Source organism: Lagopus leucura, unplaced genomic scaffold (genome assembly GCF_019238085.1).
Source record: "Lagopus leucura isolate 7727_CA_CO unplaced genomic scaffold, USGS_WTPT01 Super-Scaffold_100008, whole genome shotgun sequence".
Lineage (NCBI taxonomy): Eukaryota > Metazoa > Chordata > Aves > Galliformes > Phasianidae > Lagopus > Lagopus leucura.
In genome coordinates, this window is record NW_024962265.1 from 32255843 (window position 1) to 32281047 (window position 25205).

General features: G+C 45.8%; 1 protein-coding gene across 1 annotated transcript in view; it reads left to right on the plus strand.

Moving 5' to 3' along the window:
- Positions 1-14998: 14998 nt before the first annotated feature.
- The window catches only part of RASSF3 (Ras association domain family member 3), a 50755-nt gene continuing 40548 nt past the window's right edge, over positions 14999-25205 (plus strand). Inside the window, exon 1 of the mRNA XM_042872446.1 lies at positions 14999-15223. Coding sequence (XP_042728380.1) covers positions 15095-15223 — 129 coding nt within the window. The 5' untranslated portion in view covers positions 14999-15094. The remainder of the gene's footprint in view (positions 15224-25205) is intronic.

The following is a 25205-nucleotide window of genomic DNA, read 5'->3' on the forward strand; positions in this document are numbered from 1 at the left end:
TGGTCTGACACAGCGGAGCCTACAAGACTGTTCCATCTGTGCATGTCCAGGGGGTTGCAGCTGCTTCCATTTCCCTACCCATCTTGATTCAGATTTGGATCACCTTCACAGTCAGGAGTCAGTGGGGAGGTCAGCAACCCAAAGTCATGGGGTGAGGAAGCTGCAAGGTGGAGCAGTGTTGTTTTTCCTTGAAAAGGTACACAGCATCCTGAATCTTCCAGTCACTCCCTTTCTCCATGACCCAGTTCTTAATCAGAAGGCCTCTGGGTGGGTTTTGGATCAGCACCTGGCCCAGGTGATGCTGCAGCCATACTACTTGCAAGGCAAAGATGCCCTGAGAATATAAGCCCAATGGGTTGCCTGCCCTGTGTGGATATTTAAGCAACAAAAAAGGATAAAATTGTATCTGCCCTTTACTTTTGTGATGAAAACTTTTATGGTTGGACCCCAAGAGGTCTTGAAGTGTATACACTACAACCAGTGCCATCAGCCAACGGAGAGCAGCAAATCCCTATTTAAAACATTCTGCCTGCTATGTGCTGCAGTCAGCTGGATAGCTGGATAAAATTATTTGCTTTGCCTAAGTCGTGTCCTGTGCTTCTCCACCTCATTCTCTGCCACTGCTTACAAGTGTGTGTGTAACCATGGCCAGTCCCTTTTCAGGTTTTGTCTTCTTTGACTGTGTTTGTTTACAGCAAGATAAGTACAGTCATTGATTATTTTGCTTTACAATCCTGAATGAGAACAAAGCAGTGGTGACAGTTACCATGGGGCAGCAGGATGAGATCAGCATCCTGTCTAAGGCTGATCTCACCTAACTGACTTCAGGATAAAATTACACTGTCTTGATTTCCCTAAACTTTTGTATCACTGCAGCCTTATCAGACAATTTTACAGCATTTTTCTTCAGGGAGGGCTGGCCTGTAGTAAAGCTGACCACTGCTGTTACATCTCCCATCGCTCCTGAATTTGTGTTTAGAGGAATGTTGCTCTGATACACACTCTGCATTTTCCATTCGCACAGTTCTCTCCCTGCAACCTTCCTCTTGCTATCATAACAAGTATTTTCCTTCAAATAACCTTGGAGAGATTTCTTTATCTGCATATATGACTAATCAGCAAGGTCTTATGATTATTATAAAGCAATTTGTTGGAGGTAGGAATTAGAGCATGAAACTGGGACTGAGGAAACCAGATTTGCAGTCCTTGCTCTACTAATGACTGATTAGATATGGCCTTCAGCAAGTCAATTTGGTCTCAATTTTCAGATGTACTGATTTAATTTTTAGTCTCTCGCCTCCAGCTTTCTTTTCTTCCTTATTCCAAGAGGAGGGAGGTGCTCATGGTATGCAAACCTGGTATTTTGCTCTATCTCAAAAATATCTCAGTCTGAGGAGTCAGAAATAGAAAATGTTTTTGGAAACGGTGATGTTGTGATTAATGTTCCTTGCCTATCTGTTGCTCCTAATCACACAGAGAACTACTCTTTGTTGCGAAATACTGTGGGCAAATAAATGCGGTGTGTGGCACGCCTGTGTGTCAGCAGCAAGCTGAGTTCGATTCCGAGAGCTTGATTGTTTCTGAATTTGTTTCTGCTTTGCCCATACCTCTGAAGTCAAGTACTGCTGAGCGATTCATCACGGCATGTTCCTGAGTTTGTCCAAGGATCTGTAATCTGGAGAAAGAATGAAAGGATGAAGATGTGATGAGCTGGAAGGTAACTCTGTACAAGAAAGGGAAAGGAGTATGATTTCTAGCAGCTGCATCTGTGAAATGTGATCTTACTGATTTCTTTATATTTTCTCCTACAGTTAGCAGATAAACCTAGGGAGTGGAACAATTTCTTGGGCTGAACAAATATGAGAAATAAATTTTGGAAATACCTAGAACCCCTATTTCCAGCTGTAACCAGATGTCTACTCTCTGTCCAAGAAGTGTCCCTAGCATTATTTATTAGGTAGATCTTAACTTTGTGGCAGTAGGTGTGCACTTCTCTTTCCTTCTTTTCCTCTTCCTCCTGCTCTGCATCGCAGCCTGCTCCAACCCCTGCACTCCAGCCTTCTCTAATTCTGGTGGAAAGAGCTGCCCTGGGTGCTGGGACAAGAGAGCAGAGAGATCTTTGCCTGAGAAGAAAGTAAGAGAGAAACAGAAAAGCAAAAGAGATGCAGACAAAAGCAGCCTGGACTTTTCCCTCTTCTGCTCATCTCCTATGACACAGACTGGATCTCCCAGGGCAACTCTGCTCCTGGGGGTAAGAATCATTGCATTGTAGGAGACAGTGAAAAATGAGATGTGGGGTCCAACAGAGTTGACGAGAGCAGAGTTTAGCTATATCAGATTGAGTTTCAAAAACTGTTTGTAAATATTTATGAACTGTCCTTTTTCTTCTTTTTTTTTTCATCAGCTCACACTTTTAAGGCTTCTGTAGACTGCGGTTGCCTGCTGGAGACTCAGCACCACGTGCCCCGGAGCACTCCTGGCACTGGGAACAGGAGCTGCCCTGCATCCTGAGCCAGACAGAGAGCTCAGCAGAGATGGGGCCTCTGAGGCAAGGGGAATGTGCCTGCCTCGATTCCACCCATCCCCAGGCCACCCTAACTAACATTAGTTGGCAATTGTCCCTAATACCAAGGGCTGAAGCAGCATTTCATAGATGAGTCCTTTAGATTGTGCTAAAGCAAAATGCTTATGCACTTGGAGCAGTATTTCCTGGTCATTCCACACTCTTCCTCACACTTTTCATTTCTTTTAAGTCACCTGTGGGTTTTGGCTGCAATTAAGAAGGAAAAATGTTCTGGCAGTTCTGCAGCAGTCAGATTTGGCAGTTTCGCCCGTTACTTCCAGTAATTATCTTCATGTCACAGCTACGCCCTCAGTGCCAGCTTTAGGGAAACCTTCCACCTTTCTGGTGTTCTAATGAGGAAATGGATTCTTTAGGAAGTTGCTTGTCTCCAAGAACAACCCTTTCTTTGTGAGCACTCTTGCTGCGGTCTTTTGAAAAATATGCTGATGTGAAAGTCCTGTCTGTGGCCGACCTGCTGGCAGGATGCTGGGGGCAGTGGGCCCTGCGTTCCCTGCAGTGTCTGCAGGGCAGCTGCGGAAGCTGTCAGCTGGCTGAGCCACAGCAGGCAAACCTCTGCCAGCAGCAACGTGTGGAGAGACAGGGCCTCCCAAAAAAGCAGATGCTGATGCAGATGTTAGGGCTGCAATGACAAGGACTGCTGCCCTGTGAGCAGTGTGGGGTCTGTGGCAGGAGACTGCTTCCAGGATGTGCACTTGAAATTCCACAAAGGGGAAGGCTCTCGGTGCTGGGGTGCCTCTGCATTTCAAACCCTCACTGCCATAAGACTATTATAAAAGGTTTTGCAGAGTTTTCCTGAGTTCATTTACAAGCAGGTCTTTGAAACAGATAGTTTTCAAGAAAACTCACTCCAAACAAGAAGGTGGATGCAGCATGCATGCAGCAAAGAGTGTGTGCTCTCTAGTGTTATTCTGTCAGGGTGTTACATATAAGGGATGTTTCTGATTTCTTTTGAAGTTTGTGAACTGACTGCTTGCTCACTGATTGCTTTCTGTCCTTGTGGTACAACCCATTCTTCAATTATCCTGTGACTTGCTAACTTGGCCACATCAAGCGAGGAGAGGAGCACCCTCAGCATTAAGTTCCCTGAGCACATGGGCTGTAGATCAGTCCGCAGCCCTGAGCTGCACAGGCACAGCCTCTGTGGCCATGTGTGGCTGGCTTCTCTCTGGACCGGGCACTGCAGGCACCGAGTGCAGGTGGAGGACATGGAGGTTTTAACAGTTGGTGTTGGTGGGATTGCCTTTACTGCCCAAGCAGATCTGCAGTCCAGGTGGCACATGGCAGCAGGCAGTGATCCAGGCTCCCTTGGGCAGTGCTTTGTGCTGCAAAGCACTTTGTGCTTCTCTCCTGCAGTGTGGTTTCCAGTTCCTGACTGGAACCTCCCTGCACTGGTGTCACTGAGCAGTGTCAGTACCCCACAGTTTGCTATCCTCTTGAGGAGCTCCATTTCATCCCATGGGATGGCTCAGTGAGTGAAGCAGCTGCTCTGCTGGGGCAGAGTTCAGACTGGTGCTATGAAAAAAAACCAACAAAAAACATAGCAAAATTGGTTCCAGTTTATCCTAGCAATCTATGCCCTAAATTGAGGCTGTTCAGCAGCTGCTTCATCAACAGCTGAGCTGTCTTTGCAGGGACTAGGACACCCTGGAAGGGGCCGAATGGATGGACAGACAAGGGCAGGAATAGCTGCTGGTGCCCAACCCTCATCTCTCCCTGGGGTGACTGTGGGGCAGCTCTCGGCATGGCGAAGAAAACCAGAGTTGTGGGTGAAGTCTCCAGGAGCCTGTACAGAGCATTTCTATGTCAGTAGCAGAAAAGAAAACATGTAGAAACAAAGTGTTCAAATGTTGGTGGAAACCAGCTATATTTAGCTGCTCTAAAAATTGCCTGGTATAAGGCATAGAGGAAATGTCTGTGGCAATATACACCCCTATGGTTTCACCTGTTGCAGTGCTTCTTAAGCCCAGAAATGTCAGTAAAATAAGTAGCAAAGCAGCTAAAGCTTCCCCAGAAGTGCCAGCAAACTAAGCTCACTTGTTGAAGCAGCCGTTGCTGAACTATGAATTGACCTTGAGCTGTGTTGATTTACTGTAATTCAAACCATCTGCACTCTGAAACAATTAAAGCCTTCAGATCTCCGAGGAGTTTCCTTCCTCTGATTATAACTTATGTGCTGTGGTAGGACACTAGGGTAAACAGCCAGTCAGCATGGAGCTCCATGCCTGCCTCTTTATGGCACCGCGCACAGTGCCGCTCCGTTCCAAGCTGGCTTTCAAGTGGAGAGTGCAGCATATGCTCTGCGCCGAGTGCTGGAGTCAGAGGCCGCAAACAGCACGGGATGGACACATCTGCTGCACCTCCGCTGCCTCCTCCCCCAGCTCTGCATGAAGATAAGGCAGGGGGTTGGACTTGATCCCCAGAGATCCCTTCCAACTGCTGTGATTCTGGGATTCGGTAAGGGTTTCTGTAAAATATGGGTCACTGTGCATAGGCGGTGCTGAGCTGTGACCTGCTCCCCAGCAAAGCCCTGGTTCATGTGTCTCACCTGCAGCCTCCTCACTCCTGACAGTGGTGTGTCCGTAATGCTTGTGTCTCAAACCTCTGACCATGCTTGAAGAAAAAGGATGGGATAACGGTTACAAGTTTGCTTCTGAGTTCACCTCCTTTACCACTGACATTTTATATCGCTTTCCAGGAGCTCATTACAGCTCTCTACATCCTTAAAAAATCAATCTGTGTCCATGACCTCCATGTTTGGACATCGCTGCGGTGGGAAAATACCAGCCACTGATTCTGTAGGATCGCTCTAGAATTTGTCACAGCCCGCAGCTGGCAACATTTCACATTGAAAGCACTGCACCGTAAATCCTGTTTTTACACGTTCATCCTCCATTCCTCTCCATCCAAATGATAATAGCATTGAAATTTGGAAGCCTCCCTTTTCAAATCACAGTGAGGAACAGTCATCTGCAATTCATGAATGAGAAATTTATTTTGTAAGAACTATGTGGTTCTTTTCTGATTTTGGAAAACAAGTTTAACAATATAAATGTTCACAATGACCGTAACATTTAATTAATTAGTTTGCTTTTAAAGCTAGGTAACCAGTAGCTGTAGCATAGTCTCAGAACCAAGCACAGCCTCTGTGCCTGCCATGTCTATGCTAGAGACAGGCAGTGACCTCCAGCCAGGAGGGGCACAGCAGCTCTGCTACCCATTTCTCAGCACTGTCCCCACCCTGAAGGCAGGCACTGTCCCCACACACATGTCCCTCCAGACACCAGATGTGATGGCTGCAGGCAGTACTCCTGGGAGAGGTGTCCCACTGCCACCTCAGGGTGGTTTCTGGATCTAATGACCCCCGAGCACATCTGGTTTGTTTTGAAGAGAATGCATGGATTCACTGTAAAAGAGGGAGTCTAGCAATGAACTGAGGCATAAAACAGACTGTCAAAGCACCTGACCCTGGGACAGGATGGGGAAGCTGAATTATTTGATAGTGTAGGTACAGCTTCTATAAATTCTATGTCATCTTATGAATGCTGTATATAAAAGGCTATCTATCAACAACTAGACAGAAGTGTATCATATGCCAGATTTATGGCTTCCTTTGTGACCTTGGTACTGACCCATATCCAGCCAGTGCTGGAGACCAGAGAAGCAATGAGGGGCTGGGCCAGGTCCTGCACACGGGGCTGCAGGGCCACGGGCAGTCATGGAGGAGGCATTGCCTAGCTGAGGAGTGCTTGTCTTTGAGGCCAAAATATGTCCCCGAAGTGTTTTTTTTTTACAGCACCACTGTTTTCTGTTAATGGAAAAGATAACAGCAAGCCACCCCACATATCCCACATCAGCACAGGGCTCAGGCCCTGACCTCTTCACCTACAGCCCAACCAGACGCAGCAGCAGGCACGTGCATAAAGAGCTTCTTTCCCTTGGGCTGGGAAGCTGCTCCTGCAAATGCAGTTTCTTTCTTCTGGTCATATATACATAGATATACTTTTCTCCCTGCATGTGCTGCTGCTCCATGTTACGACGTGGGGAGAGGAGCGCAGGAGCTGCACAAAGCCTCTCCCAGCGCACGAGCTGGGCTTCTCAGGCTGTAGGGACACCCACTTCCCCCATCCCCTTCCTTCCCACTGTGTATGGAGACAGGAGACTGACTTTACATCAGGTGAATTATGGATTCAAGATGCGTACATCATTCCACAGTTCTGAAAGAAAAAATGAAGCATATTTTCCTTTTTTCTCAGCCTTGATGCATATGCTTTCTTTAGCTGCCCTTTCATCTACTGTACTTTTCCCTCAAGTTTCCTTCAAACATTTTTCGTATATCTATCTTTTTTTTCCCTAAACCTTCCTTCAAAATTAGAAACATACATCCCATCTTTCCTAGGCATGTGCTCTTTTTGCACCCAGAAATTAATCTGACCCTCTGTTCTGAAAATTTCAGAAACTCTGGATAGGAAAACATGATTCTTAGTTCAGAGTGCTACCTTTGTTTGTTTGTCTCTTTTCTACTTTGGCCAATTTGCGTCTTTGTCCAATCTGTTTTCTTTGGGCCCCTGCCCTCCTGTCTCCTGCACTGGTGGAGGAGTAGAATGACAGCAGTGGTGAGAACTGGGAAGCTCGTAGGCTGGTAAATCACAGAATGTGATTGGATTGGAAGGGACCTCAAGGATTATGAATTTCCAACCCCTCTGCCACATGCGGGGCCACCTCCACATTTAATACCAGACCAGGCTGCCAGGGCCCCATCCAACCTGGCCTTGAACACCTCCAGGGACAGGGCATCAGTGAGACATGGACCAAAAGTGAAAGGCAAGATTTAGCTAAACTTTTCAGAGGCAGTCACACTGGAAATGTGAAAAATGTTAATCACGTGCATCATCGCAGAAGGGGGAAAAAACATTAATTACTTTGCATTAGCAGCTTTTCCTCTAGGAAGTCCTCAGCTTAGAGGGGCAGTTTCTAGAGGGTTTTTACTACCTGTTGCAGTCAAGCTTGCTACTAAAAGAGCAAACTGAGATCTCTTAGAGGATGACAGGAGAACTTCTTTGTCTAGGAAATGAGAATGTGGACTTTATTCCCTGATCAGAAGGCCCCTTCCCCCACGGATTTACCCATTAGAGGACAGATGCTTGGAATCAGATTGCAGCTACAGTGCATTAGGGCTCACATTTTCGTGGTATTCACAAGCATGCTGAGCTTCCACAGTTGTGGTTTCTATACTTAAAACAGAAGTTCCTACTTAATTTTACTGCCCCAAGTACTTTTACGTACTGTTAGCAATTAGGATGAAAATAAAAATGGGGGAATGTCTGTACACTTTATTACAGAATGTTTCCTCAGGATTGTATTTTCTCATACAGCAGCTCTGCTGCTTACCCTGGCAGGGCAGGGGTGCTTACAGGGAATTAGATGACAGCGCTCCCAGGCCTCCAACCTTCTTTTATGTCAACTTTTACTTATATTTGCACGTGACTCCTCACACCAGTGGGACTCTGCCAGTGGGGCTGAATTCTTCACCTCTTTATTGAGCTGGAGCTATTGGACTACATCTAATGCTGCCAGACTTTTGACGCTGTTGGGGTTGGCTATGGCGTGAGCTAGAAAAGCCATTGCCACAGGGAACAGATTGCCAGATGCAGTAACATGGCTGTCAGCTTTGAGCTCACACTGGTACTGGCACACCTCCTGGTCTGTCTATGCCACAGAAATATGGCCTTGAAAAGGAAGGGAAGGGATAAGGGAAGGGAAGACAAAGGAAGCAGTACAGAGAGTCACTCCCTTATATTTGCACAGCTCTTTGAAACCCTCTGAGTAAACACGTGACAGACATATGACATACATTTTCATCATCTGTGGTGTAAAATCTACCTTTTTACATCTGTGACAAGAAAGTGCCTGTATAAGCATGCATTTTGTAGTCAACAAAGAAAAAGAAAGGAAAATTGCTAGCAAATGTGTGTGTTCCAGAAAGCATTTCTGCCTAATAGGAATATGAGTATCCTGGAAGAAAGGTTCACGCAGGCATGGCCAAGAGTTACATTATGAGCACTGTGAGCCTTTCCATTGGTGCTGGTGGGTTTGGGACAAATGTGAGCTGTGTGAAGCTCGGTGCTCCTGGCATGTGGTGAGGTCAAACCCCATGGCAGTGTCCTCAAACAGCAGAAAAGCCCCTTGGCGAGGGCTGTACTCATAGTATTGTATCATGCAAATCCATGCCATCCCACTCAGCTGTGTCAATGACATTTAGTCTCTTTGAGATAAGAGTTTCCCAGAATATTCAAGGAACGTTCAAGAAACTCTAACCAGGACTGGGATCTAGTGTGTGAACTCACGAGCACGGAAGAGATTCCACAAGCTACCTTCAGTTTCCAGATGTCCAGATGTCTTCATTTTGAGGACTCTGGATGAAATAGTTGCACTAAGGGGACTTATGAGTCAGGTGGAATTATGAATTTGAGGAGCTGGGAAAGGACTCCAGGTAACACTGCCTCAAGTTGTATCTGTCACAGCAAGTACATGGCCCCATCCCATTTCTTCACGAAGCAGGGTGGGGAGGCTGCAGAACTGGCTCCTGCTTGTTTTCAGCCTGTACTCATGCGCCTGTGTGGCTGGAGTGCCCTTGTTTGAATTAGCAAGTCACCAAGTATGAATCAAAGCGTAATTGTCAGTGCTGCCAGTGGCACTAAGCAGAGCTGAGCTATTAATTCGAGACAAATGGGAGAAATGAGTAAACAGAAAGTTTACTGGTCTATGGCAACTACGGGCCTGAGTGGATGTTCTGTGTCAGTTTTATTTCAACTTTATTGCTTTGCTTTGATCATTTGAAATTACCACTGTTCTCAGCTGGAATTTAGAAAAACTAAAAACACATGATTTCTGAACTAATTATTTTGATTTTAAAGCTATATTCTGTTACAGACTATTTTTCTTCCTCTGCAACTTGTCTTTGTATCATTTTTTGCTACACAAATCGTGATTTGCAGAATGAACATCATGGAATAATTATATTTTGCTGTAAAAATGTTACAAATAAGCCAAATCCAAAGTGTTGGTAAGTAGGAACTCTTTTTGATTTCAGTCTTATGCATATTCGAAGCTTTAGTATGTCCCTCAGGGACTAATCATGGGTAGAGCTGTGTGTATGGTTGAGGCTGTACAGGATCAGAGCCAGCACTTGCCAAGATGTGTGAAAGCAGAAAATGAGGGGGAGAGAGAACCTCAGGGCTTCATAGCAACCAAAAGGGTTCCTGCTGCAACTGGAGGCAAGGGGCATCTTGCAAATTCATAGTGGTTGTCATTATGAATGCCACTAGGGTCGTTACTGGAATTCTTCTTGCAAAATACTGGTGAAAGCAGGAGGCAATCTGCAGACTCCTGCCTTAGCACCGTGGCTGCACCCAGCCTGGCTGCAAGACCTGCCAAGCCATCAGCATTCTGGCTGACACTGAGGTCACACATTAGTACTTTACAGGCTAATAGGTTCTGAAAATATTTGAAATTGTGGCATATTCTTAATTCCCCATTATCCTTCTGGCCAAGGAAAACCATGTAAGTTGCTCCTGAGGTCTCCACACTACTGTTTGTATTTTAATAGAAAAGCAGTCGAAAATGTTACAGGACTCCCCACGCCCAATCCGCATCTTGCTTTTAGCTTTCCTCATTCTTTGACACAGTGCTTTTTGAAACAGTCTGGTCAAAATCTGGAGAAAGGTCCAAGGCCTGTGTACAGAACAGTGTGTCTTGGGCAATGGCAGCCAAGCAGCCATAGTGGTGGAGTGAATGCTCGCTGAGTTTCCCATTTTGTTGAGCTCTCCAAGTTTATATGTCAGAGGGCTGAGGGGATGTTTTAGAAACATGTAAACACCATGCAATCACTGATGGAGTTAATGTAAACGCTGTAGCATGTTTTATCTGTTGTCGTGTTGTTTAGTCTGGGGAAGAGGAGAATAGGGGAATGATGAGAGACCTTGACTATCCAAAAGGTTGATATAAAAACCGCAATGGACTGCGCGCTCCCTCCCTCCCTCCTTCCATCTCCCCCTTCCTCTCTCCCTCTCTCCAATTTTGTTAAGGTTTTAGGTGAGATGGCAGGAGAATCTTTCTAACTCCAGTAGGTAGCTAAAAAGCTCTGCAACAGATGACCTGCAAGGGAGCGTTCATACTACCACACCTTGCTCTAAGAATAGGTTGGCTGAAGGTCTGTGGGGATGCTACACAGACCTTGGTTCTTCTTCAGAGCAGTGGATGCATTTACTGAACTGCCCTCGAAAGTGCCCTTCAAACAGATTTTCATCTGGAATTGTGATCTCTCCAATAAGGAGACTTGTTAATGCAAATTGACAAATGAAACTGCAAGGCCTTCAGATGAAGTCTGCCTTTATGAAATTGAGTATCTAGTACTACTTCAGCTGTGGTGGCTGAGAGTCCAATCCTTACCAAATTAATAAAATTATCCACACCTGTTTTGCCATTCAGGAATCTTAGCTTTCATTTTCACTTTCCTGGAAAGCTATACCTGATGTTTTATTTCTTTAAATTGACTCTCCAAAACCACAAAGTAATTTAAAGCTGAATTTTATCTTTGAATCTAATAGTGATTTTAAATATTGTTTCTCCCCTTAAGCAACAAATATCTACATATCACACAAGTTAACCTTCCCTGTGATTGCTCTGTGCTAATATTCATTAAACTTGTTCTGTAACCTAGAGTGCCCATTACTATTTTTGCTTGATGTACTTGAGCCACCACATTCTAGTGGCTTGAATGGGCTGTGATTTAAAAACACTGTGACATTCTATGTGTGTCATCAAACTTCATTAAATAAATTTTAAAAATGTTATTCATGTTTTCTTCATAGGTGCATCTGTGGCACTGCTTGCTACTTCATTGTTCATTAAAATAAATAAAAAAGCATCTTCATTTTCTTGCCAGTTGCCTGTGTGATCACATGGTAGCTACTTCCAGTTTCATTTCTCATAGAACTAATTCTTGGAATGAGTGATTGAAAGCCTCATAGTGCTTCTCTGTGTTTTAAATCTTTCTCCCGTGCCATATTTCCTAGCTTTTAACTTCATTGTTTTTACCTAATGCTTCACTAATGCTCCTTAAAAGCACATATGCTTTCAGAAACTTTATTACTAAATTTATCTTCAGATATTGCCCTGTTTACATCATGCAGTGTTATTTTGCTCATTGACTACTACTTAAGAGGACTGTCAGAGGAGACTGAAAATAATCCAAGGCTGGTGGTAGTCTGGAGGTTTCAGTGCAGCACCTAATGAACAAAGGCTGTTGGATGAATCATACCTGAGTAAGATGAATAAATTCATTTCGGAAGGGAGAAAAGTACTTGTCTAGGGAGAAACCCTAAAAATTTGGGCAGAGTTTGCCTGGGAATGGTAAAATGCATGTGGGAAGTGTAATCCATGCATCAGTGTGTTACATTGCCCTTTGGTGTCCCATCAGTGGAACGTGGAGCCCCTTCCAATTCCCAGCTAGAAAGCCTTGATGCTTAGCACCCACCTGGTCCATGTTGCAGTACAGGACAGTAGTCATGGAGAGGACATGTCTGAAGACGACTTACTTCTCCTTTTAAAGGTTCTGGAAGTCTTAGTGGGTACATGACACTGATTACCATGTAGGTGGTGTTTGACCAGACAGCGGTATCTCAAGTGACAACACATTGATTGCTGTGCTTCAGAAGGAAAATCTGTGCTTGTTGGTGCTGTTGTAAATAAAACATAGGCCTGAAAAATTAGCAGATTTTATCTTACATTCATAAAGCACAGTTAGTGTCATGCAATCTGTAAGGTTACATATGTTGAGTCTTTTAGTTCTGACTAGAATGTACTATACTGAAATGACTGATCTACAAGCTGAGATCACCTGGACTACTTTAAAATTCATTTTAAAAAATATACCTGTATATTAAGATAGGGAAACCAATTAATTTTTAAATATCAGTCTTGGAAAACACATAATAGGATTTGCATCTATTATTGCAAGCACCATGTAAATCAAAATTAAAAGGTATCTCATCTGCTTGTATTTTCATGTGAATTCTTTGACTCAGTGCCACATCTGAAAAAAAACCAAAACAGGAAACACTGTCAAAATTAGTAGGCTCAAAAACTGAATTCTGCTTGAAGAATGAGTTCTTACTGGAATATATGTTACAAAGAACTTAGATGTACTTTCTCCATCAGTTTTTGTTGCAGCAGGAGAAAACTACATTCAGAAATCTTTCATTGTCATCAATAGGAATGATGCTTCATGGACAGGTGAACATCATGCCTTGTTGTCATAAATTGGAGCCAGGACTTGCAACAGATCTGGCACAGACAGAAGGTCCCTTGTGGCAGCTTATTGCCTTCTTGGTCCTGTTTGTGAGCTTGATGGTCCACCCACACATGATCAGTTTTCTGAGGCTGTGACTAAGCAAACAGGCTGTGTACATAATGCCTTTTGTTGCTGAGAGTCGGTCAAGTGTGCCAACGGGTAACATTTAGAACACCTTTGTAGCTGGAAAACAAAAATCCCATGTAGTGGTGCACTCAGGTCTCTAAAAACCTTTACTATGATCATGGTCATAGCTAGGAGCATTACACCCCAAAGCTCTGGAAGCTGGGTTTGGACAATCCAGCACATCTCTAGTGGGACTTCTTTTCAGCAAGGCTCTGGTCTTAGCAAGCCACATAAAACAAAGATCATTTGTCTAAAGCAACAGTTTTAAAAACTTTTAGTTGCATTCATGTAACTTGGCATTACGCTTAAAACTATCTTGAATATTGGGGAGCTTTCCAGTTCCAACAAGTGGGCTAAAGAACTGACACATTCACATCTACTCTGTTAAACTCTATCAGTTGTTTTCAAAAGCTAAGCTGCCTTCCAGTATGGCAGATGCCAGATTTTTACGAAGACCTGGGAGAAGCCAAGCTGGCAGGAAAGTGAGGAGATAGCACCTCCGGACTGACCGACTGCTATCAGTGCTCAACCTGAGTGTTTTGGCTGATAAGGGGGTGACTTCATTGATATGCAGGGTGATGCAGAAAGAGCACAAAGCTGACTCCATCCCCATTGGAGTGTGGGCACAGGATGAGCTGCATGCACACAGCTGGTGAGAAATCATAGAATCATTAAGCTGGAAAAGACCACAAGACATCCAGTCCCACCACCAACCCATCCCCTCCATGCCACTGACCACATCCCTCAGTGCCACATCTCCACGTTTCCTGAAGACCTCCAGGAACTGTGACTCAACCACCTCCCTGGGCAGCCTGTGCCAGTGCCTCACCACTCCTAAGAAGTTTCTGAATAGATCATGAAGGGACAGAGAAGAGAGAAAGGAGACATCAGCAATGGGAACCCAGGCACATACATGGCTGAGCACGAAGACTACAATGCACTGCATTAGAACACAGCTTGGTAGACACACAGCTTTACTTAAACTAATTCAAGTCCATGCTGCTGCCAGAGATGCCTCCTACCCTCACTCCCACTCCCTGCCCTGGCTGCAGGCCCTGCTCCGGGCTCATTTTCCCCTTGAGATCAGTGGCATAAGATCAGCATCGCGGGGCCTAGGCCCTGCAGGAAAGGCAGGTCTACTTTTTGGGCAGCTGCGCGGGCCGAGGAAGCCGTGCCTTAAAGCCAATATCCTGTCGCTGACAGCGACCAGCTCTAGATAAATTAATGGAAGAGATGAGAAAACCCGAAGCAGGTAATTACGGAGCGAGCCGGCCTTCAGGCATTGTCCGCCACTTCCCCCGCCGATGGCCGAGCGCGGTTTATGCCCCGCATCATCCCAGAACTGCTGGTTCTGAGCACGTTTTCCAGCCGCGGTCGCTGCGGTCGCTGCGGTCCCTGCCCTCCCCGCGGTCCCATCCCCGCGCCCTTGCGGCGCCGCTCGCACGGCAGCCCGGGGCGATGGATTCCTCGCGCTTATCTCTGCTGGCCCACGGCGGGGCGAGGCAGCGCCGCAGTAGCGGCCAGCTGCGAAGTTTAAATTCAAGTTCTCCTAGAACAAACCGAGAAAGACTCGCAGCCGTTCCGCCCGAGGTTACTTTTTAACGCGTTATTAGGGCAAAGTCCCCCGGCGAGTTGCCCCCTCGGCCACCACCTCGCTGAAAGGCCCAGGGGCGGGCAGCGCCCAGCCGGAGCTCCGGCGACCTGCGGCCCACGCCCGGCCTTTCATCTCCGGCCGCGCGCTTCCAGCCCGCCCCGGCGGCCGTCAGCGGAGCTCCTCGGGGCCGGGCGGGGAAGCGAGAGGTGTCGGCGGGGCCCAGCGCGCCGCTGCCCCGCGGAAACTAGTGCGGCAGGAAGGGAGGGCGGGAGCCGGGGAGCGGCTCCTCCTCATTCTCCTCCTTCTCCTCCTCCTCCCGCGCCCCGGGCCCGGCGGCGCTGGGAGAGGAGCGGCCGCGGCGGGGCCCCATGCGGCGGCCGGGACGGAGCTCTCCGCCGCCGGGCCCCTCCCGTAGCGACAGCAGCACTAGGAGTCGCCGATGACCTGGACCAGCAGCATGAGCAGCGGCTACAGCAGCCTGGAGGAGGAGGACTCCGAGGAGTACTTCTTCACCGCCCGCACCTCCTTCTTCAGGAGGCCGCCGGGCAAGACCCGCGCCGCCCCGCAAGTAAGTGCCGAGCGCCGGCTCCGGGCCCGGCCCGCGCTTCACGTGTCCGCCGCTCTCCGAAGGGGCGCCGCGCCTCGGCGCTCCCCCGCCTGCTCTGGGGTCCCGCGGGCGGCGGGCTGCAGCCTCTGAAATCGCTCCTGAAGGGCTGAACGGGCGGGCTGGGGATGGGGTTAAACGGTGGCGAGTAACCGGCGGGGCCGTGCGCGTCGTGTCGGCGCTGAGTGCGGTGCGTGGCAGCCTGGCTGCCGTCCGGGCGGCGGGGAAGGGCCCTCGGCCGCGGTGGAGTGGTTGAAGTGCTCGGCGGAGATCGGCTGTAAGAGGACTTTGAAGTGAAGAGCTGATTAAGAACAACAGAAAACCCGAGCCCTTCGTAGTCAGCGCTAAAATGCCCACCTCTAAGAAGGCTTTAGGCAGCGCAGGGCAAGAAGTGCTGGGGAACTCGGGCAGCCAAGCAAAACTCCTTTCTGGAGAGCAGAACCTCCGGTTCTTGTCAGCACAGCGAGGCAAAAGCTCTGCTCCTTTAGCTGAAGCAGCCCAGTCCCTTTCGTTTGTCTTTTCTGAAGCGCAACGTTTCTTTCTAAGCATGGCTTTATCCTTGGAAGCTGATGAGTCAGTTTTCCATATGCTGGCTCCCCTTGCTTTGCTCCTGCTGCTTGCTCAGACCTCTGGTCAGTGTTTGTACAACTCCTGCTGTGTTTTCCCTGCTGCATGGCCACTCAGCTAGGGAGTTGGCTGAGCCTGGTGCCCTCTGATCAATCTGTGGGGCTTATCAAGAGTCGTGGTTGCCCACAGCCCTTCCCCTAGGTTATGTGCTGCGGAAGCCAAACTTGGTTTCTGTTTCTCCAAGGTTCCACAACTTATTCCTCATTTGTGACTGACTTAAAATTTGAGCCCTGTAACCACCCCTCAGGAAACTCCTGCTCCCGTTTGAGGAAGTGCACGGAGTTTTCTTGAGCTTTGGTTTCCTTCACAGAGTTTGGCAGGGTGCCTGGGCACACCCTCTGCCTACACCTGAGCCTGGGTGCTCCATATCTGCTCCTTGTGCAGATATCCTGGGACCAGGATTTGACCATGTCATTACTGCCTCCCCAGGGTGCTCCTTGTGGTTTCCTTCCTGAGAGGTCATCTCTTTCTCATCCACGTTGAGTTTCAGCTTCCTGTGAATTCCCGTGACTCTGAAAGCTGGCAGGTCCTGCTGAGTGTCCTTGAACTTTATCTGACCTGCTTGGCTGGAGTTGGCTGCCACCTGGCCCATATGAAGCAGAGAATGACGTGGGTTGGAAGGGACCTTGAAGCCCACCCTGTTCCAATCCCCTGCCATGGGCAGGGACATCTCCCATTTTACCAGGTTGCCCAAAGCTCCACCCAGCCTGCTCTTGAACACCTCTACGGTTGGGGCATTCACATCTCTGGGCAGCCTGTGCCAGAGCCTCATTGCTCTCTGAGTAAAGAATTTTTTCATCATATCTAGACCAACTCTTTCAGTTTAAAGCTATTACCCGTTGTCCTATTGCTCCATGCCCTTGTAAGAAGTTTCTTTCTTGTAACCCCACTGTAAGTAGTGAAAGGCTGCGTTAAGGTGTCCCTTGCAGAAGAAGATTGCAGTGTCGCAGTGCTGTGTGAACACATACCTCAGTGCTGCCAGACTGTGGGTGGTTGCTGTATAATGGGATGTGAGAGGCCCCAGGTCTTGATTCAGGTCCTAAAAACATGCTTGTTCCTTTGCTTTGTAATGCTGCTGCATGAGTTGTCTTAGCAAGTACTTGTTAAGTAAGTGGTGGATTGTGCAAACATGTAAATCGCTGTGTGTGATGTTAATGTTCTCAATCAAGGGGTGAAGGAAAAACAAAAATTTGATATTCTGGTCTGGTAGTGTTTCCCCAAAGAGTGTTGTGGTGAGATGCTGCAGGGTGTGTGTTTAAGTATGCATTGGGTAGCATGGAACAAATTCATCTGTATTGCTGACTCTGCAGCATCAGAAACACTCAGCTAAATGTTTCTAGTTATAAAGTTATTGCCAGCTGCACTGTGTCTAATGAGTTGGAGAAGAAAGAAAAAAAAAATCCCCAAACAATGCTGAATGTAGATTTCAACAGTCATGTGGCCAGTAAGAGTGAGTTTCCCCTTCCAGCAATAACAATCATAATAAGACTCTTTGTATGTATGAGGATGTTACTTTTGGTTTGTATTTGAGGTTTAGTCAAAAAATGCATACAATGTCCCCTTGAGCAAAGGGGAAAGAGTGGAGCTATTAGTTATTGTTTCTGTGTCTTTCTCAACTATACAGATACTAAGTTTTGCAGGGTATTTTTTGTACTCTTGCTTAAGACAAAGTGGTGGCAATTACTTTTATTCTTGTCTTAACTCCTCCTTTCTCCTGTTCTCACAGTGACTGGTTACAACTTGGAGCTCACCTGCAGGACTTACCCAGTGGTAGCTCTTGAACTTGTTTTGTATGTATGTCCAAAGAAAAGAAGGAAAAATGGAAATAAAGTAGCTTTGTGAATTTTTGTCTTCCATTTAATGGAGAGGAATGGACTTACGTATCTCAGTTTCTATGGCTGAGACAGGGTAAATGGTTTGATACCAATTCTGATATAAGAGTTCAGTAATAGTGTCGTTGGGCTTTGCCAAATCTGCTGCACGATGTGGAAAGATTTGTCTCTTCCTTTCTACTGCTTTTAAAAACCTGAAGCATTAAAATCATTACAGAATGTTGGCAGGCAGTGGGGTGTTTTGGGGCTGAGGTGTTCAGCTCATTTTTTCAGTCTTATTGAATTTAGTATAGGCAGTGCAGTGGGCTACCAACCCTCTTTTTTTGCAGGAGAAATGAAGGTTGGCAATCCAGCATTTGTAGCTTCGTTCAATTAGAGATGCAGACTTGAAGCTGAAAGATCTCAAACCTGGATCTGTGTCACCCAAATACGAGCAACTTTTTTCAACTGGATTAAACTGAACGTGGCCCTTTTTTGTGCTCACAGTGACTCATTTACTAAATGAAAAAGGAGGAACTGTAAATATTTTTGTCGTGCCAGTGTGACTGCTCATGTGAGGTGAAATTACCCATGCGCAAAAGCTGTAGCAAGATCAGACCCGTGCTTCTGTATGATCAAGCCTTTGGAAATCGTCCACTCCCTCCAGAGAAAATACCAAAAGAAGATGTTTTGCAAACTTTTGAAAGCTGACCCCTTTCTCTCCTTATTTCATCCCTCCCACCCCCATCTTTTCAGGAAAAGTGAAAACAGTCCTGCCTGCTCCTGCACGCCTGGCCATATGTCCAGGGAAGTGCATCTTCCTGCCTGCGTTCCTGCACTTCCACAGGCCACTTCCACATGCTCTCCCACTCCTAGCAGTGTTGATGTAAATCCTTGCCAATCCCCTCCTCCTTTCTCACACAGCTTGGGGGCTGGTGGTTTTTGAGTGCTGCTGTGGATTAGTTCCCAGCCATCCTCCCACTGGGAGGCTGCAGGTACCCAGGGAATCCCCTGATGAGATATGTCTTACACAGGAGGCTGCTTCTGGTGAAGTTCTGCTCCAGGAACAGGCAATGCTGTGCAGGTCATGGGCTCCTGGTTGTTAGGAAAGAGCAAATCTTGCATTCGGCATCTGAGTGCGAGTGGTGTGTGCACAGAATGGCTGAATTCTGGAAGTGCTGTGTAAAATATCATGTAGGTACAAAGTTTGACTTTTGAATGCTGCTGTTCTCTCTAAGAAGAAAAGAAGAACTTTTATTGTTTATGCTGTTTTTTTACTATTTCACCCAGTGCTCTCTAGAGATGTTAGCAAGAAAAATGCAGTTGCATGCACCTTCCTGCTGCTCCTCAATCTGTGCTGACTGCCTTGTGCTCAGTGCTGTCCTTCCCCATTTGAGGTCCAATTTCTGCCTCTCTTCCCATTACTGCTCTTGGTCTTCACAGCTTCTGCACCTCCTGGGCATCCTGACCCTGCACTGTGTCAGGAGCCCAACTTCTTGGGGCTCAGCCTTTTGGGGTGCTACCCTGCCACACCGTTGTTGTTTTCTCCCACCCCTCTGTGTTTCACTGGGATTTGCAGGTGTGGCAATGAGGGTGGGAGAGGAAGTTAGTATAAAGAAAGCTGGAAATGGAAGCCGGATGTGAGAGAGCAGAGGAGCCATGCAGGGGAGAGGCAAAAGGCAGTGGCTGAAAGGCTCATCCCAGTGAGGTGACCGTCTTGCTCTGCTACCAGTGCAGAAGATTTGTCTCTTTGTTTTCAGTGGATGAGCTGGCATCCATGTGAAAAACATACTTCTGGGTGCAGAAACCCTTTTATATCTATTCCACATGAGCTTGCACAGTGGCTTCTAGCATTTCAGTAAGAAGAGAGACAAAAGCGCTTTATTTTGGAAGAAAGCAGTTTCTTGGGGTACAGTGCTGTTTGTAACTACTCAAGTGTAGTTGGCATGGTTCTGTGCTAGCAGTGTCCGTTATTAAGAAGTTCCATGTTGTTTGGTTCTTACAGCCCTTCCCGGGTTTCCTTTCCACAACATTCCCCAGAGAAAACAGCTCTCCTGGCGACCAGAACAAATGAGGTTTCTAATTATAGGCTCTGTTTGAAGCCAAAGAGGTTAGATTTGTGTTTGACGTGTAGTCATGAAGCTTATTTAAAAAATAAAACTAAAAATATCCAGTCTCATTCTTTTTTCTTTTTTTTTTTTTTAAATCCATTTGACAGTCGGTGAATATTATGGGATAAATGTTGTCACAGCTAGAACACTTGAAAGTTAAGGCTTGAAGGAACCAGCAGCATGGAGACTGTGCTTGTTTTAAGGCTTGGTCAGTGTCAGGATAAACCAGCAGTCCTCGTTTCACTCTCTTGTGCTTTGTCCCACTCTGTGAGTGGCTGGCACCGTGTCTGTGCCTTAAGGAGCTCAGCAGAGCAGGGCTGTTCCCAGCGGAGCCCCAAGCCACTTACAACGTCTGACAGCCTCTGGAGGTGAGAGGGGATTTATGTGCTTTGCGCCGAGGAACACTGATCGCTGTGCATTGGTTTATCAGCACAGTTGGCTTGTATAGTCATTAATTTATGTTTTGAAGACTTACCTACAACATATACTGTTTTTAGGTATGAAGGGAGGAACTACTAATGCACAAAAATTAAGAAGCAAGGTTTGTGTTCTGTCCCAGGAGGAGTTAAAGTCACTGAAACATCTCTTGAGTTCAGCCATCTCAGTGTCCTCAGTACAGCAGCACTGCAGGTACTGTTCAGCCTGGGTGTCTACTCTTTCTTTTTTTCCTTTAGTCTATTATATTCACACAGTACGAGATATATCTTGGGCAGTATTTCTGCGTTAACATACGATTTTGGTTCACCAGCAGTGGGCTGCTGGCTCAGTTGTTGATGTTCATTGGAATATCACCAGATAAACACTAGATTTTTTTTTTTTTTTTTTTGGTCATTTTTTTGTCAAGATTAGCCTTTGTTCACCTGCTTGAGCTCTGGGGCACAGTAGCTCTGTATAGGTGTTTTGAGATTGGAGTTCTGGTAACGTAACTGAGTTTGGGATAAAAATGAGACTTTGAGTGCAGAAGGGCAGAACTGCTGCAGTTTAAAGCTGCCAGATGTCAGAAAGCATCAGGACCTGTATACCTTATGGATTGGAATGTTTAAATTGAGACTTGTTTAGATGTATGAGCAGATGTGCAAGATGCAAGGAGTTCTGTTTAAGTTGAGGAGTCTGGTGAATACAGGAAAATGTGCTGCAGAGCAACTGAGCTCAGCATCATCTGCATACAGTAAGTAGATTTATAAAGCAACCAACCAACAATGATTTGAAAGGAAGGAGAGGATCTGGTAACCTGTTTTCATCATTTCTTATGTCAGCTACATACCTGTGACAAGGATATAAGAAGATATCAGAATACCATTTTGGAAGAGATTCTTGCTGACTAATATTTAGCCATGGCCAAGAGCAAAAATATGAAGATAAATGAAGTAAAAATCAATACTGCATTTTGTCCCTTGTGTGAAATGCCAGCGGCAGCAGCGTTGGATTAACAGTTCTTAGTAAACCGATTAACAGAGGATTTTAAATGAAGCAACAGATCTGTAATGCAGCGTTTGCCAGTGACAATAACCTTGTAAACGAGGCCAAGCAATGTAAGTGTCAGGAATAAATCAGAGTGATGGATCTCTGTAGTTAAGCTCTCCTCTTACAGACAGGCAGCTGTCTCTGCTGACTTCAGCAGCATGTACCCATCAGGCCAGAGCTGTGCACTGCGTGCTCTTCCTCCCAGATAGATACTGTGGTGGTTTGTGTGCATGGATGCATTTATCTGTACATGCAGTATTTATTATTCGGTGTATTTGTTGCAGCTTGTCACAGTTAGATGTATACTTCAGATCAAAAGCAGCCTTCCAGTCAGCCACTGTGGATCTCCCAGTTTCTACTAGGGAAACTGGAAAAAAAGAAAAGATGGATCAGGATGGTTTTTAAATACATGGTTTTAAAATAGGGCTACTAAGATGGAGAAGGGTCTGGAAAGCAAGGTATATGAGGAGCAGCTGAGGTTCCTTGGTGTGCTCAGCGCTGAGCGGAGGAGCTGAGGGGAGGCCTGATGGCGGCTGCAGCTCCTCACAGGGAGCGGAGGGCAGCGCTGAGCTCTGCTCTGTGTGACAGCGACAGGGCCTGAGGGAACGGCATGGAGCTGTGTGAGGGGAGGGCAGCTGGGTTGGGGACAGGGTCTGCATCCGAGGGTGGTGGGCATGGAACGGGCTGCACAGGGCAGTGGGCATGGCGCCGAGCTGGAGCTCAAGGAGCGTTCGGACCATGTTCTCAGACATGGGGTTTAGTTTTGAATGATGCTGCATGGAGCTGGAGTTGGACTCAGTGATCCACGTGGGTTCCTTCCAGCTGAGGTTATTCTACGACTGTATATTATTTAATGTTATAGATTTATAGAATACACACACAATATATATATATTTTATATTTCTGCTCTCAGAAAGTGAGATCATTCTATACATTTTGAGAACAGCATTCAGGAAAGTCCTAAAACCAGTGCATCCCACAGACTTGAAGGGAACACTCTGGTGTGACTGAAGCTGGTTCAGCATGCTTTTATCCATGCAGTTTGAGCCCTGCTGTGTACTGTCATGGGTTTGCATTTGTGTAGGTGCCTATAACGAAGCACACAGTCCTGTAGGCAGGTACAAATTGACTTGGGATGAGTAATTGTCCCTTTTGGTTTTTTGGTGGTTTTTGTTTTTTGCTGCTCTTTTGCAAGGCTGATGAAATACTGCAGTCAGTTTTGAGGAGAGTACTTCCTTTGTGGACATATGATTTGGCTGTGTGAAGTAGCCACGTGTGATTTATGTAGCAATTAAGATCATTTTCGAGTTATTAATCTGTGTGTGTGTTGGAGTGGAATTTGTGCTCCCTTACACGGAGGCGTGTTTGCTGTGCTGCATAGGGCAGCAGTTGAGGAAGCCTCAGGTGGCAGTGCTGCTCACATGGGATCACTTACCGTGTGCTGCTGATGGCTTCTCAGTCTCACTCTTCATCTAGGAAATTCTGACGATTCCATGTGAAGTAATTGTGGAAAATGGTGTCTGTGTTTCTTTTAGAAATTATACACAATAGCAGAGTAGAAAATTATTGGCTGTACGTGCAGGAACAAATTACAAAGTAAGTTTATGGTCTGTAATCTTTTATAGTCATCCCTGTTGTCCCTAATTAGGATTGCATTTATTGTTTTCTGTCTTGTACTTCATCCCCAGGTGTGTGCAGGTACAGTCTAGCCATGCTGTACATTTCTGCACAGTACAGTCACTGTACTTTGTATTTGTGGCATCCGATCCATGTGATCTTTTTAAAGCCAGATTAGTAATAACAAAAACTGAAGATCAAATTCTGCTCTGGCTGAAGGTAGTATTTGTTTAATAGCTAAGTAAATGTTTAATCTTATTTCCAAAGAAGCAGATGTGGTCATGATTTGGCTTGTCCCTTTGGGGACAGGTTGTATTGGTTAATAGTGCAGAAGTATCTTAACACTTCTATTGATGGATTGTAACCTTTTTTGTAGAGAGCTTCCTCTCAGCCACTTCCTGTGCATAGTTGTGCCTCGGATCATGATAGCCTGCCAACATGGGAGAGTTTAGTTCAGAAGTTTTATTTAGATCATGGTTTTTCTTCCTTGCTCTCTGCTGAAGATTTCTGCTCACCAGGATCAAAAATGAAGATCTTGCTGTTTGGTCCACAGGTGACTTGATTTAGTATGTTCACTTACAGATATATCAGCTAAGATTATGAGGGTTGTTTTGTTGTTGTTGCTCTGAGTTAATAATTTAATTGCAAAGCATCTTCATGGTTCATTTGAGAAGCATCTGGGAAAGCTGTGTAAACAACTGCACCAGGTATTTCAGTGTAACTCTCAGAGCTGATGTCTGCAGGAACTGGCATATTCTTCGGCACTGCGTAAAAGATTAAAAATATGGTGATGGCATGTTGTATATTGGGAGAATTGACCTGTGTTGTTTGTCCTGGTGTCTGAAATGAGGAACTTCAGTGTTCAGTGCCACTGAGATCAGCGTTAAGTCAGTGCAGCTTTTTTGCGTGTGTGTGACAGATGCAGTTTGCATTCAGTATTACGATTTTTAATAAGTTATTGTGTGCAAAGATTCTGTAGCGTAGGCATAGACAGGCATCTTATGTTACCCTGTATGAAATTTATTTTCATGTGTGCCTCTGGTTAGCTTGCTGATAGTAGCAAGAAGTACATGTGGTGGGTAACCTGGGCTGTGCCTGGAGAACTCAGCAGTCTGTGCCATGGCCAGCTTCAGGAACCGGTCCTCTGGCAGCACAGGCATAGTCAGTCCCTTGTTCTGTCACTCTGCATGCGTTCTTGCCTTAGAAATGCTCTCCCCACTGCTTTCCAACAGAAGCATAAAAAAAAGTCTGTTCACTCTGTTTACATTTGTGCACGTGGGAGTGATGTCTTGTGTCCTGGACAGAAATGGGCTGTTCAATCCAAAGTTGACACTTAGAGCAGTTGCTGCCTCATGTGCCATTCACAAAGGCTGGCATCAGAAGAATCCCAAACACACATGGGAGAATCACCTGTGCAGACGACCTGGTATGAGCAGTAGTCAGACTGCCATGTAATCTGCAGAAAAGTACTCTGCCTTATGAAGGAGGACTTAATATTTCATTGTGTCATGATATTCCCAGCTTGCACAGAGCCTGATTTAGCAGAGCATCACTTGACAGTGTCTACATAAAATGTAGCCTTGTAACTGTAAAATACTTAAAAATGTAAGGCTTTGTGAGCTGATTTTGGTGTGAAATCTAAAGGAAGTTTCTAGTTTTTGCATCGGTTATCAGGCTGGGTTAAAATAATCAAAATGCCTAATGTGATATTCAGTGGGCCCTCAAATTCTTGAATTAAGAATACACCTTTTTTCCTTTCAAAGAATATGCAGTATAGGATGATGACTAATGGCAGGAGTCCTAATCAACTCTTTCTGTAATGAAAACCATTTAACTGCTGCTAGAGAGCTGTTAAGTGGATCTCAGCACCGGAGGGGATGGGTTCACAGTAGCTGGAAAAGACATTTTCATGTAGTTGCACCACTGTGGAGTTCAGTCTGGAATTTCTTTTTGTATTTGTCAACATGATTTAATTATTTCCATGAGAAAGTGACTCTTATGATACCACTGAATTGCTTTAGCTATTTTTTGGTTCACCAAAGTGGTAGGACACTAATGTATGTACCTGTGGTGGTCTGAGCTTCTGGATGTCGTCCGATACACCTCTGAAGTAGGCCATCACATTATTTTCAGCTGCATTTTTCTATTCTCCTTGAATTAAGTGCATAAAGAGTTGCCTTCCCTAAGTTTATTTCTAAGGGCTCCATGACTGACAGTATAAAAAAAATATTCTTCTACATAATGCAGTGGTATTTTCTTTTGTTCTTTGGGGTCCTGGCCATGTGGGAAACTGTTTTATTCTCTGGGATACACATT